At 33.4% G+C, this 13,863-nt stretch overlaps 1 protein-coding gene across 8 annotated transcripts in view; it reads left to right on the top strand.

Moving 5' to 3' along the window:
* Positions 1-306: 306 nt before the first annotated feature.
* LOC113517054 (ral guanine nucleotide dissociation stimulator) overlaps positions 307-13,863 on the top strand; it is a 44,194-nt gene continuing 30,637 nt past the window's right edge. For 2 of the 8 annotated variants that reach the window (XM_052902610.1, XM_031908016.2), the window contains exons 1-2: positions 9,487-9,799; positions 12,877-13,189. In XM_052902610.1, the coding sequence (XP_052758570.1) occupies positions 13,019-13,189 (171 nt within the window). In that variant the 5' untranslated portion in view covers positions 9,487-9,799; positions 12,877-13,018. Of the gene's footprint in view, positions 713-9,486; positions 9,800-10,118; positions 13,190-13,863 lie in introns of those variants that run through there. The other 6 variants (XM_026901576.3, XM_031908015.2, XM_031908017.2 and 3 more) reach the window with 6 other exon arrangements.

Here is a 13,863-nt window from a genome sequence, read left to right as displayed (position 1 = left end):
TTTTGTTCACATAGTTTCACAAGGTCTATAATATTAATTCTATTAGAAATACCTATTATTTTTTGTAATAATTCCATTATGTGCCTTCAACAATGCGAAGTAAGAGGAAAACAATAGATTGTGTGTAAACAAGCAGTAAATGTTATTGTGCATTGTAGTGAAGCGAGTGCAACTGGCTTGGTCGTTCATAGTGAGGTGAGACAGGGCAGGCAGGTAAAGCATTGTGGCGGCCGGGCGGCAGAGCGGGGGCCTCGGTGCCGTTACGTGGTGCGCGCGCGACGGCACGGTGGTGCCACGACGCGGACGTGCTTCACTCAGTTCGTGCGCGAAAGTCGTTACCTGCGTCATACAAACACATTTCCTTCACACGCAAACACAGTTCTTTGGTATAAACGGGTGCAACGAATCGAACTGTGGTTTGGAGATTATTAGTTTTTGGTGTAAAGTGAACGTGGTTCTAGGACATTCAGGATCGTGCTTTTTTAGTGTGATACAACCTTGTTAAGTTGTGAGAAAGCGCGTGACGTCAGAAGGACCGGCCGGGGCGATCATATGTTGGACGCGGATGCAGTGATGGAATGTGGTGTGTTGTTGTGGTGACGTGCAATGGTTCAGTGCCTTGGATTACCTTTGTAGCTGCAGAGCCGCCTGGGAGCGGGTCCTTCACGAGAACAATGCGTAGAAAAAGATGAGCCAGGATGCTGAGAGCTTGGTAATATCATTTTGATATTTTCACACATTTCACTTTCCACTAAACAGATCACATTTAATAGAAATTAAGAACTGAATTAAGGCGCGCACAATACCTTATGGTACTGTCATTTTGATCAATATGATTTAATCTGCACCGAAGTCGTTTCAGAATTGACTATTTATAATGATGATATACCTAGAACATGAACGTTACGTGTTTATTCTACATAATACAGACTGTGACGTTCAAGGCTGTCCACATATTTTAGTCAGTTGCTTGAAATATCAGATTTATGTAGTCCGTATTTTTGTTAAATAAGCAATTGTTAATGCTGTTTATCGAAGCAATTCCTAAAATAACATAGTTTATTATCGGGTAACGTGCTAAATAATTACAAATTGTGTTTCCTTATATTATTTTATTATTAATATGCTATTTCTACTATTATTATACTAACCTCATGGTATTTTAATATTACATGTACCTGTTTATAACATAGAATACGTAAACTAGTGATAAATAATTATTTTTACTTGGGTAGTTAAGTTTACAGAAAACTATAGAGACATTGGGGACCCTGTAAAATTTATTGCTATAGGTACCTATTTGTTTAACAATTGTCAGCAGATTGTTAAGTTTTAGGTTTTGTATTTGTGTAGTGATGATTCATTGCGTGGGAGTCTTCGCCTACAGACGATGTCGGGTTATTGTCCATATGTCGCTGACCAATATACAATAAGTTGATCGTGTGATGAATACACATTTTCTAGATTGGTAAACGTTCTTACGTAGCATAGTAGTATATTCATTATAAACGCGATATTGTTTTTTTTTTATTGGTATTTTATTAATGGTATGGTACTCCGCTTGCGCTAACTGTATACGCTGGTGGGGCACCAGCGAGGGATGATAAGTGAGGACGAAAAGACAGGTCAGTTAACCCATCGTTATAAATACATTTGGAAATCAGCACGATAGTTCCAGGGGGGACCACGTGGAGGTCGACCTGACAGGGTCAATATTGTTGGAAATGGGATTGGACCGCTAGCATGCCCGCATTACTAACAATCCCTTCCTCCCCAATGAATTATTGTTCACTCATAATTATAATCCTTGCACAAACACAGATTACGTATACGATTAATGCATATAGACATGCATAAAATCGCGTTTAGGGTAATTTCAATATGGGTCTCTTTTAAATTGATTGCTGGTGACTATTAATAGGATTTAATATCATCTAATTATCTCTTTTTACGAGAATCCACAATGTGTGCCAGTCCATTATTATCATGATAGTACTTTAACGTTCCACTGCTATCCAGTGGCCTCAACGCATAAAAGAGAGATATTTGCATATATACATACAACGTGAATTAAGCAACAATTTGACATTGTAAATATGTAGAACTATAAGGTATTCTGTGTCAGCAGTACAAAAATTCTCAATTCTTATATAAAATTATCAATTACAAATAGACAAAATCACTAGAATTTCTTTTTTAATTTTATTATTTTTATGAAAATCTCTAATATCAGTTTTTTTAATCTCCTACTAGCGACTAGCTTCGCGATAGGAAGATAAATTAGTATGTGTTTTAAATTAGTACTTAGACCTAATTGCAGATACAACAGGTGAAGTCGACCTGACAAGGTATATTGCTAACAATGGAACTAGCAGTCCGCATTACTAATAATCCGTTCCCCTTTTAAATTAAGGAATAAAAATTAATATAGGAAATATACGTTTTAAGCTGACTTAAATTCATTCAAAGTAATGAAACATAATATTAGCATTTAAAAAAATGCTAATATTAAGTTTCAATACTTTTATTTAAGGGTAGTTACGATAAATTTTAAGTATCTATCGGAAAAAATAATTCATACAAACTTCCAATTTGTATGCATTATTTTCCTGAGGATTTTCTCTTTATAATACCTATATTACTAGATCTATTAGTATAGATCATGAAATCTTTTTCCTCTTATCCTCAATGGCAATTAGTCTCCATTTTTACGACCATTTCTACTAGTCTTGTATGAGGCTCGTAACTCGAAAATATTTTTTTTTTACAAGAAATATTCAAAGCATACTACAATCATTACAAACAATACACGTTTGCAATTATTATTCAACGAAACATTTTTCAGTACGCGTCTCTTCGTGTAGATAGTAACAGAGTCTCCATTCTATCCATGCAAGCAAAAGCAATTAACATGAATTTTAAGATTTAGAATAAAAATTTTATTATCTATGCATGCAATGAATTTTTGTTTTGGCGCGCAATTAAGATATGGGCAGATTAGTTAAAATAGATGTTCTTCTTACATGAAAACAGATATTAATAATAATACATGTATAATAGATTTTCATATTTAAATTATATCCCGCTCTTTAAAACTTATTAAATAAGGACATATTTTTACTGTTGTAGATAGAAGTAGTTATTTTCCTAGCAAGTGTGGTATAAACGTAATTTGATCAAAATATTTGACAGCATAGATAAGTTACTTACTTCTAAGTAATATCTATCTATAGATGGATAGTTACACAACGCAGCACGAAACATGGCGGTCAGTCATGTAACAGCGGCGCATAGGAGATCTTATTTTTTTATTGTTAGTAGCATAGCAATTGCTTACAAAATGAAATGTAAGCGATTCTAGCAATATCACCAGTACTGCGGGCTGGGTGTTGAAAGCGTCCGTGGGACCATGCACGTCGTCTTACCTCATGCACGTTCGCTCCAGTTTCTGCACTATTGTTACAAGTTTAATATTATTTCGTTTCCTTAACTATTCCCGTATGCTACTGTCATATGAATGCCTATTACTTATAAATATATACATGTTTTACATAACTGTGTTATATCGGTATATAAGTTGTGAGATTACGGGGGTATATCATAAACAGAGCTAGATTTTTTGTTGCGATATTGTAGTCGTCCATTGAAGGATTTCTCTTATGATTGCAGTGTATTAAGAATGTAAGGATAACCGCATACTATGGATGGACCAGGAGAAGGTTTATTATGGCCTACTTGAAGGTTGAGATGTAACAGTTAAATTGTTAGTAATAAAGGCATTTTAGTCCTCAAGCACAAACAATATAATAGTATCCTCAGAATGTCAAAGTATTAAGATGTCATGAACGTTAATGGGCCCTTCATTCCACTGTATGTCACTCCAAGTTTTTTTTAAATATTAATGTTTCAATTGAATATTATATCAAAATTTGACACTAGACTACAAACTGGCATAAAACGTAACATTTACTAACGACTTTGTAATATCATATTTATAATCTAATATTGCTCTAAATATTCGTATGCCGTTAAATGGCCAAAATTATCACAGATTTTAGTATAGGGGATATACTTTAAACTAGCTGTATCCCGCAGTTACACTCACGTAAATCAATGTATAAGGTATCTTAGTAGTAAATTAGGATATAATCTATTCCTGTACCAAATTTGATTAAAATTCATTCAGTAGTTTTTACGTGTAAGGGAACATCCATCCATCTTGCCAACGTTACAAACTTTCGTATTTATTATATTAGTAGCCTATCATCATCATCATCATCGTAATCTTCAAGGTTGTGAAGACTCAGGAGCAGCGGCAAACCATCAGGTGAGCCGCTTGCTTGTTTGCATCCTGTATTATAAACTGTTTTAATAATTTGGCAAGGTATTGATTTGCTATTGTCATTTTTATTATAGGGATAATAGGCAGCCTACAAAGCGCTATTTGAGACTACAAGTATGCCATTGGGACATCATCATATCAGCCTTTAACTGTCTACTGCTGAACTTAGGCCTCCCCCTTGAAGCGTTTTGCCAGTAGTTGCCACGCTTGGCAGGCGGATTGGCAACCGCAGTTGGCTTTGAAGATGTTTTAAGAGGAACGCTGCTGCCCATCTCTCGCCCTCCCTTAGTCGCCTTTTACGACACTTATGGGAAAGGAAGGGATGGCCTAGTGTATGCCGAGCCCACATGGCAAACCAAATACTTAATTAATTATTTTAAGGTTAACCACCAATATCTAAATCTTTTTATGTTGCATACACATATAATTTTTAAGTCAATATGCTAAGAATTTATATTAAAATATAATCAATCATAATCGTATTTGGATAAAAATAGAACCAGGATGTTTGCTGTGATACCTGTAAAATTATACCTTTTCTGTTATATTTTTGTATTGAAAAGAATGCATATAAAGTATGAAGAAAACGGTAATGTAGAATACCGAAGTATTGAATAAGTTGGTTCTATTTACTTGTACTGAGTTTGAGCTAGTAATAGTATGGTGAGGCTACGAGTCGCGTATAATTCGGCAACAGTCGCATTTTTCTGTAGAAAGTGAAACAAGCCGGACCTTTGCTTAACACTTTCTCATCGTGTTACGTTAGTACCAACCAATTATTTATGGGATTTGACTCGGTATGCAATCGATATTATAATAGTGACGATAACTTTTTTATGAATAAAGAGAACAATGAACTAAAATTAGCTTTTAATTTTGAATTATTTTAGTTCCTGTCTGCGAACGATACGATTTGGTAAATTATAATCGGTAAAGCCAAATGTTAGGGCTGATCCCATTTCACATGAAGATATATGGTCTCCTGTCTATTAATGTGCCAATTAACAAGGATCCCGCTAATCAGCTGTGTGTATCGCGTTTTTTAATTTAAACAGGATAATAAAATTTTACTCGTAACAATTTTACAGAAACGAAGTGGAGCCACGTTACATAACGTAATAATTAAATGGAATTTTACCATTAATAGATATTAGCGATCTTTATGCGCTCTTGATCAAATTGACCTTCTTTCGGTTTAGACCTTCTTCTAGTCCATCGTGCTCAATTCGACCTCTTCAAGAAACTGCCGAGTGACTCGTGCCGTGTGATAGCGGGCATTGTTGTGCATTAACACGAAGTCTTCGCCGGCAAACCCTGCGTAGGGCACAACATGATCGAGTAGGATCTCGGTGATGTACCAATCAGCTGTTAGCCCGCCTCTTGGCCGCCCCCAGGCATGAAAACAAGCTCAGTTTTTCCCTCTAAGGAAATACCACAGCCCACATCATGTAGAAACCGCCGCTATACGCCACTGTTTCAGCAGAACATTGGGAAAATCGTTTCCCCGGACGCCTGTAAATTCGGCCTCTCCTGTCACTGCCAGGCAGACACATTCTGCATTCATCAGTAAACAGTACCGACCGCCAATGCGCAACGCTCCAATTGAGATGCTCTCGAGCAAATTGAAGGCGCGATTGTCGGTGGTCTGCAGTCAATTTGGGGTCCGTCGCAGGCCTTTTTGGCATCAAGTTTGGCTTCCTTCAAGTGTCTTCTCACCGTCTATTCGCTTACAGCCACCCTTTGTACACGTCTCAGTTCTTGCTGCACATCAACACCCGTAAGGTGTCGATTGCGCAGCGAGGTTGAGACAATGAAGCGGTCATCTCTCTCTGAAGTGCACCGGTGGCGGCTCGTTCTTGGTCTTCGATTGAAGGGACCAGTCTCTTTCGGAACCGTTTGTATACTCGGGATACAGCAGACAAGTTCAAGTGGAGCCGAGCAGCGACTGCTCGCTGGCTTGACCCTTGTTGCAACAAGGCAACAACTTGAGCGGCTTCTTCTGGTATGGTATCCATGGTTTAACGAAAACAAGGAATGCAAATTACTGAGATGTGTACCGGTCAACTTGTGATAAGCGACTGATAAGGTAAACCATGTATGGGCGGGTTTTATAGCGGGGGCAGGTAGCACAACTCGTGGATACCTTATGGAGCAAATTTTCCCTGATGCTCAATTAAAATGCATCATTAAATAAGTGCTTAAGTTTTTTTAGGGTATGTTAAATGAGAGCATAATTCTTCAGCTTTCGAATGACATATAATTTTTATAAATGACATTTGTCATTTTAATAAAATCAATGCATATGTGCGCCGTCAAGGATTGAGTCGATTTGTATTATAGTATATCGAGTGTATAGTAAATGTAATTACTAATATAATAAAATTGTAGCTAGACTAGATATATAGAAGTTTATTTTATTATAATTTAAGACATAAATAATGATAGATGAAGATCAGGATCAGGTCAACCTCCTCGCGGTGTCCTCTGAAAACCATTGTGTTCTATTCGAGACAAGTTCATTATAATGGGCCATTAAAAATTCGCACCTATATATATATATATATATATATATATATATATATATATAATAATCCATTAAAAGTATTATTTTATGATACTCGTCGCGATACGAATGTAATATTAATTATATAAATAGAGGTATATACCTACAAAAGAATTAATACGGTAAAACAAATATAAATAAGGTATTTTTAGGACCAGATCAGAGTAGTCTTGATATTCATAAGGATAATAAAGACTAGCTTTATATCCTAAAGTCTTGGAAGTTTAAATGAAATGTAAATTTTTCATAAACATTTTTCAGAAAATTAGAACTCGTTTCTTATTTCGTAGACGTATTAATTTATTAATATAATAATTAATTATAATAATAATTATTTCGTAGATGAATTAACATAAATTGTTCATAATTTCGAATATTTTTCCCCACTTTGTAACGTTTTCTAACGACTTTAAAAGGATTTCAATTCATTTATATATTTCATGTGTGTTTTATCTATGACATATTTACACTTAAGTATTTCAATCAAATTTTCAACTGATTTTAAAAGAAAGAGGTTCTCAATTTGGTTGTAATTGTTATGGTTGTTATCTCATAGCCCCGTCAGTTATAAATCGATTTGGAAAACTCTTTTTTTTTATCTGAAAGGATATATTTACTTATTAATTAATTTTTGGTTGAATAGTTTAGTTTTAAAATCAGAATAACTGGTTTTGTCACAGTTAAAGTCGGTTTTTATCTGTGAAACACAATCTTAAATAATTATTTCTATAATAGTTTGCTCTCATATTAATTTTGTTACAATTGAAATAATTTTATCGTGTGTCCACGAGTAGAATTTGCTTCTCCACTAAGTACCAGTATTTTGCTCTGCGAAGAAAAACGATAGCTTCAACATTACAGAAATAATATAAAACCAAAACGAGAGCACAGATATTATAATATTATATAATACGAGTACTATGCTAGTAATTGAAGTAAACTCTATAAATTGCTAAAAGAATTATCAAAATCGGTTTAAAATTGACGATGTAATTGCATAATCATTAAAATCAAGCATAAAAATTACAAACAAATTGAGAACGTTCTCTTAGTGGAAGCCGCTTAAAATAAGATGTTGATTATTGGTATGTACCATTTGAGAATGACTGATTGTAATCAACCTATGTTTTAAAATATTCGTATTTAGTTCAATTAAAAGTTGTCCGAAAAATCGGCAAAAGAGATAATATTTTTTTATTTCGTATTCTCGATAGCCTTAGGAAGGGCACATCTGATTGATTATTTTTGTTTTGTTTATTAAGTTTTTAAATTAGATACATCATGATGCCAAAGTAGGTTGCATACGATTCTATTATAGGACTTCATAGAAATTTTATTAGTGTCAACAACGGAACAGTAAAGGGACTGAAAATGTATGCAAGTCTATTTGAAATTTACACAGCATAGCGACTGTCGGGTCAGCTAACATACATTATAGGTACTAAAAAATTTAACTACTTTGAAATGTATGTATCACTTATTCAACCCGTGCTCAATATTGGGACGTTTTTGGACTTTTTTACAAATAGCTGAGATTTTTTACTAGGTTTCACGTCGTGGAGTTTTGTCACTTAAAATGAATATAATCAATGGGATGTGTGATAGTGAATATGTAGAAGAAAATCGAGAGCAGAGTCGTGATATCTATATCAGTTGGCTCATGACCACGGGCGGTATAATTTGACCAAAATGTCATGATAACCCTAGGTAAATAATTATTTTACTTAAGTTATCACTTTAATTCTTTAGTCTTATAAACCATAGAATTATATATACGGTTCTGTTTACGTCTGTCATTTTTCTTCCTAGTTATGTTTTTTTAATGAATGACAATAAATATATATATATAATTATTTTATGATTTACCTTCAATTTTGGTTCTTATTTATGATATATAAGAGTGGAATCTTGAATCAAGACGAGGATGAGTGAGGTGGAAAAAAATTTGCTTAGAGAGTTTTTAATTTTTACTATGAGATGCATTAACCAAACGTGCCTATTTAAACACTGAAAGGATTTAAAGTTTGTTATAAAACTGTCATATTTTTTATTTTATTTCATTATATTGTTTTTATTTTAGAACGCAAAACCGAGAGAAGGGTCAACTTTTTAACAGTCGCTTTGTATATTGCATTTATATATATAAAATTTCATAAAAGTAAAATAAAAAAAAATAGGAGGACCTTGGTCATTAGCGGCTGTAACGCGAGCCACGCCATCTTTAGCTTCTGTCGCGCTCTGTTGTTATTACATTAAAATATTTTAATATTGGGATAATGTATTTCAATAGAATATACAAAAAATATATTATTATATTTTATTATTATTACTTTTATTATTTGATAAAATATAATTTGAAATCTATCAGTGTCTATATTCATATATTCCTATATTTTTATGGTTATAAATAGTATGGACGGTATTTGTAATGTCTACTATTAAAAGTATTCTGGTATGATAGCTATGACGTAGCTAAAAGTAGTGACGTCGTTGTTGGAAAACTCAGGAAAACCCGCACATGCGTAGATTCCTTGTCTCGTCAGTCCTCTGTTATGGTGTTCGTCAGCCGACGTTGCTGTACGTATACAAGTACAGTGTACGCTCAGCTCAGACGACGCGCGCCGGCCATACAGCGCGGAAGGGCTTGTCAACGCGTTCTAAACGATTATTTCCTTGCATTTCATTTCGATTTATTGACAGTGTGTTTCGTAAACTTTGATGGTTTTTAATTTTTTTTTTAATTTTGTTCTATTCAATGAGTGTGTTTTGTTAAGTTTAAAGTGAACTTATATTGGTCATTGCGTTAAGTGATATATATGTATAATAATTATACTGTTTGCACATTGTAGTAATTTGCATTGTAAATATATAGTGTACAGGTTATAAAGTCTTAGGTATGTACATATGAATGTAGTCAATGCCGAATACATATAATTAATATAACAGTAAAGCTATGTAATAAAAAAATAATTAGTATGAATCCTTTCTATATTTTATCGGTACTTACTTCATATTATGTTTTAGGTATAAGTCTAATTTAGTATTTTTATGATAGAAATAATTTATGAGCAACTATGCCTGCAATTTTATTTGCTTGACTCCTAGCCTATGTTCATTATAGGGTATAAATGTGCTGGTGCCTGTACTTAAATTGATTTAAAGTAAAAATCGTCTGTAGAAATATATTTCGTAACATAATATATTTTCACAATAATAGAAACAAAAAAGGAAACAAAGTTAAGCTACTTATTAATCTACTGGCAGACCCGGCAAATGTTATTTTAAACGACTTGCCGCCACCTACAAGGCAATTTTTTACCTTTTCGGGGTGAAATTTATTGTTACTAAGTTGAAGTAAACAATACACATTTTTAAAATTAATTAAAATTGATTAAGCGTTTACGGAGACTAGTGTTAACAAATATAGTGACAGGGGATTTTTATAAATATATAAACAGAGACCAAATCAGGAGGCTAATGTATTTATGTGGTAATACATTTGTATGTGGATTAATTTGTATAGCTACGTGATGTATCATTTGTATTACACATTATTTACACATTTACAAAAAAAAATAATAATAATAAAGATGTCAAATTCATAGCCAAGTAATGATACATGTCCAATCTCTCTATTGAATACCTAATACGTATAATAGCATCACGAATACGAAGCAATTTGGAAGAGATGGCTCCTATCTTTGGAAGCCTTCGGATTTCATTATTGAGCGGAATTTTGTGATAGGTAGGTAGGTAGGTAGCGTATAAAACAGCTTTTGGGCTTATTGTGTGGCACACCTGACGATTGCCTGTCGCTGACCACCTGTCGCTATACAAATTTAATAGGAAGTCGTCCTTTCTTTCAGAATAAGAGCGAAAATCGCGAAACAAAATCAAAATCATAAGATAACTATTATTTCCTGGTATTACTCACAACAGTCAAATGACGAACGAACAAAATTGAGGAACAGACTTAGATATATTTCAAATATAATTTAGAATAATGCTAAAATATTTTATAAAATTTATAGTATAATATGAATTTAATATAGGGGATTCTAAAACAAATACAATGATTTTCTAAAAAAATTAAATATATTTAATATGCACATGTATGCATCATACAATGATGTAATATATGTACGTATATTAGATATCTGATAATTATGTATTTAATACTGACTTTAACTGCAATTTGGACCATGTTATTTGAATAAAATACAGGTAAATTTCATGGCGTTTAGTTCCGCCGGACATAACAAACAAAGTAATTTTCACATCTTATTTTACTAATGTATGAAACTATAACTAAATGATGCTTGTATATGAGTGATCAAAATATATTAGATGTTTTAGAGCAAAATTTTTGTTTTTATTTTGTCTGTTCGTCTATATGTTTGTTCCAGCATCACGCAAAAACTTCTCCACCAAATTGTATGCGGTTTTCACACAGTTGTGTTCCTGAAGGTCTAATTTAAAATCTAAAATATGTTTAATCTTGATACGTTATCTAGAAGTGATCTGTTTTATTAGTTGTTCTACATCTGACATTCACGCATACAAAATAATGCAAAAATGATATGTATTTTTTAGTAATAAGAATTAAATATCTTGACAAGATATTAAGAAATTAGATAAATAATATGTACGAATAAGACCAATTGTACTCATGGGTTTATTCTAAGAAATTGTAATGAAACTCGAATTGCTTCCTTATACACTTATTTTACGATATTTCCTCGGTAATTATATTTGGGAAGGATATTTATATTCTTGTGTGGACGTATGTGTAGGATTGGAGTAATAGGGCATAACTCGCGTCGTCGTCGACCGCTCCCTTCCTCAATTATCCAATTTCCTTGTCAGATATCGACCTAGTATACGACTATTCATTACTATTACGCAATCAGGCACTGCTACTAAGAGATCTATAATTGTACAAATTCAGAATCTAGTTATATGTAACTAAACAGTTAGTAAAGCCGCAAACGCAGGCTCGCCACTTTGTCTATGTGACCGGGATATAATTAATTTACGAAGACACCGAGCAATTCTGTATATATTTCCCCATGCTAAATATCTACTATGTTTTTGTCACATGAAAATATAAAGATTCTCAAACTTATTTGATAGTTGGGCGGACTTTGTCAGTTTTTTTGTCATATTATTGTCGAATGTTTATTTGAAAGGATATGAATAATTTCGATTAAATATTAAAATTTTACTCTATTTAACATGAGGAGTTTACAAGCAGGCAGTTAAATTTTCCCACATACGAGATTTCTGTATCACCTTTATTTTACCTTTACCTTATTACCTGTGTATATATTCGATATCTTTTTGTATTGCCAAGTTCGTCTAATCTCCTTCAGATATCCACGTCACTTCTACTTATCTAAGTATCTTTTATGATTATATACAGTAACTTATCAAGTAAGCAAGATAAGGGCGCTGTTTAGTTGAATCATTTCCTATATACTCGTATTTTACTTTCTTTCTTTGATAGTCAACTTTTTTAAGAAGGAAAAAGGAAATAGTATAAATTCATAGATATTTTGGTATATTCCGTAAGCATGGTCTTAGAGTTTTTATTTTCATACAATATAGATGGGTACTTTTAACAACATTTTTACAAGCGATTTAAACAAGCTACTAATTAGTTATATTATTTACAATTTTTATTAGAATAGGTACCATGTGTTTATTGAACAATCTATTTGTTATAAGATTCAATTGTAAATGGTCCATAAATATCGCGATTTGTTCATGTGGAATTATAAATAGCACGACCTTTCCCGACCTAGACCTTGGCCGCTTCATCACAACTACTTTTAATCATGTCTCGGGTAGCTTAAACGCCGCTCCGCCGTTGAGATAATGAAAATTAAGAACGTTATACACATAGTTTACGTTATATTAAAATTAATATCATTCGTATTTGGCATTGATTTACTGAAATGGAGAATATTAGGTGTTCCTCCATGCGTACCTCAACTGTATATGTAATCTATATGTCAATTTAGTGCGTAATATATTGGGATAAAGTAACCATGAGTCGTGATGTTGGGGGAGATAGTAGTGTGGATAAAGAAGTGGAGGTTGGTTGAGGAGTGATGCTGGTGCGGGGGTGCGCGGGGGGTGAGCTGCGGCACTCGCTGGCGGAGCGCACGAAGGCGCTGGCGGCGCGCTGCCACGCGCTGCGCTCGCCGGCGCGCGCCGACCAGCGCAGCGCCGAGCGCCGCCGCCCCAGGCACCGTAAATCGCAAACTCGCTGGTATGTCAAGGTAAGTTGTAGGCCTGACGACTCTGCTAGAAACACGGATTCTTTATTTTCTCAATCTTGTTACTTTTATAATTTAGCTATATCTCATGTTACCATAACCTTCTTAAAATTGCTACGTTAGTTAAATATATAACACAGTTTCCTAATTAAAAAAATATTATTTATTTATTTAATACTATATTGTACACATTAATTATAAAGAAGAATATGACAGAGGTAATTAAATGTACAAAGGCGAGCTTAACTCTAAAAGAATTTTCTGTATAATATATTATCTATTTGTTAATTATTTTTTACCTTAGACTAACTTTCTTCAATAGACTAGCTTAACTTCCGTGGATATATTTGTATTATGTGCGGGCATATCAATTGATTACTTGCCAGTCTTTCTCCATAGATTAGCCCCTTTATTCATAAAAATTAAATCCTTCTACAAACCTATTTTAACTATTACAGTATTTTGTGACGTTCTTTTAAATTGGGAACTTAGTGGAAAAGAAAAAAACAAACGCTTCAATAGCAAAAATAGGTTTACGAGATGTTTCATATGTTTATTAATAAGGGGGTAGGTGTATTATATATTATAAAATTATGAAGAAAATGTTATCTTATTTAAAGAACTCCATATCTTTTACGTGGCAAATTCTTATTCTTTTTTCTATTATTAATTATTTT

The sequence above is a fragment of the Galleria mellonella genome, unplaced genomic scaffold (assembly GCF_026898425.1).
Source record: "Galleria mellonella isolate WM207_F2 unplaced genomic scaffold, CSIRO_AGI_GalMel_v1 utg93, whole genome shotgun sequence".
Classification (NCBI taxonomy): domain Eukaryota; kingdom Metazoa; phylum Arthropoda; class Insecta; order Lepidoptera; family Pyralidae; genus Galleria; species Galleria mellonella.
This window is presented reverse-complemented; position numbering and strand designations above follow the sequence as displayed.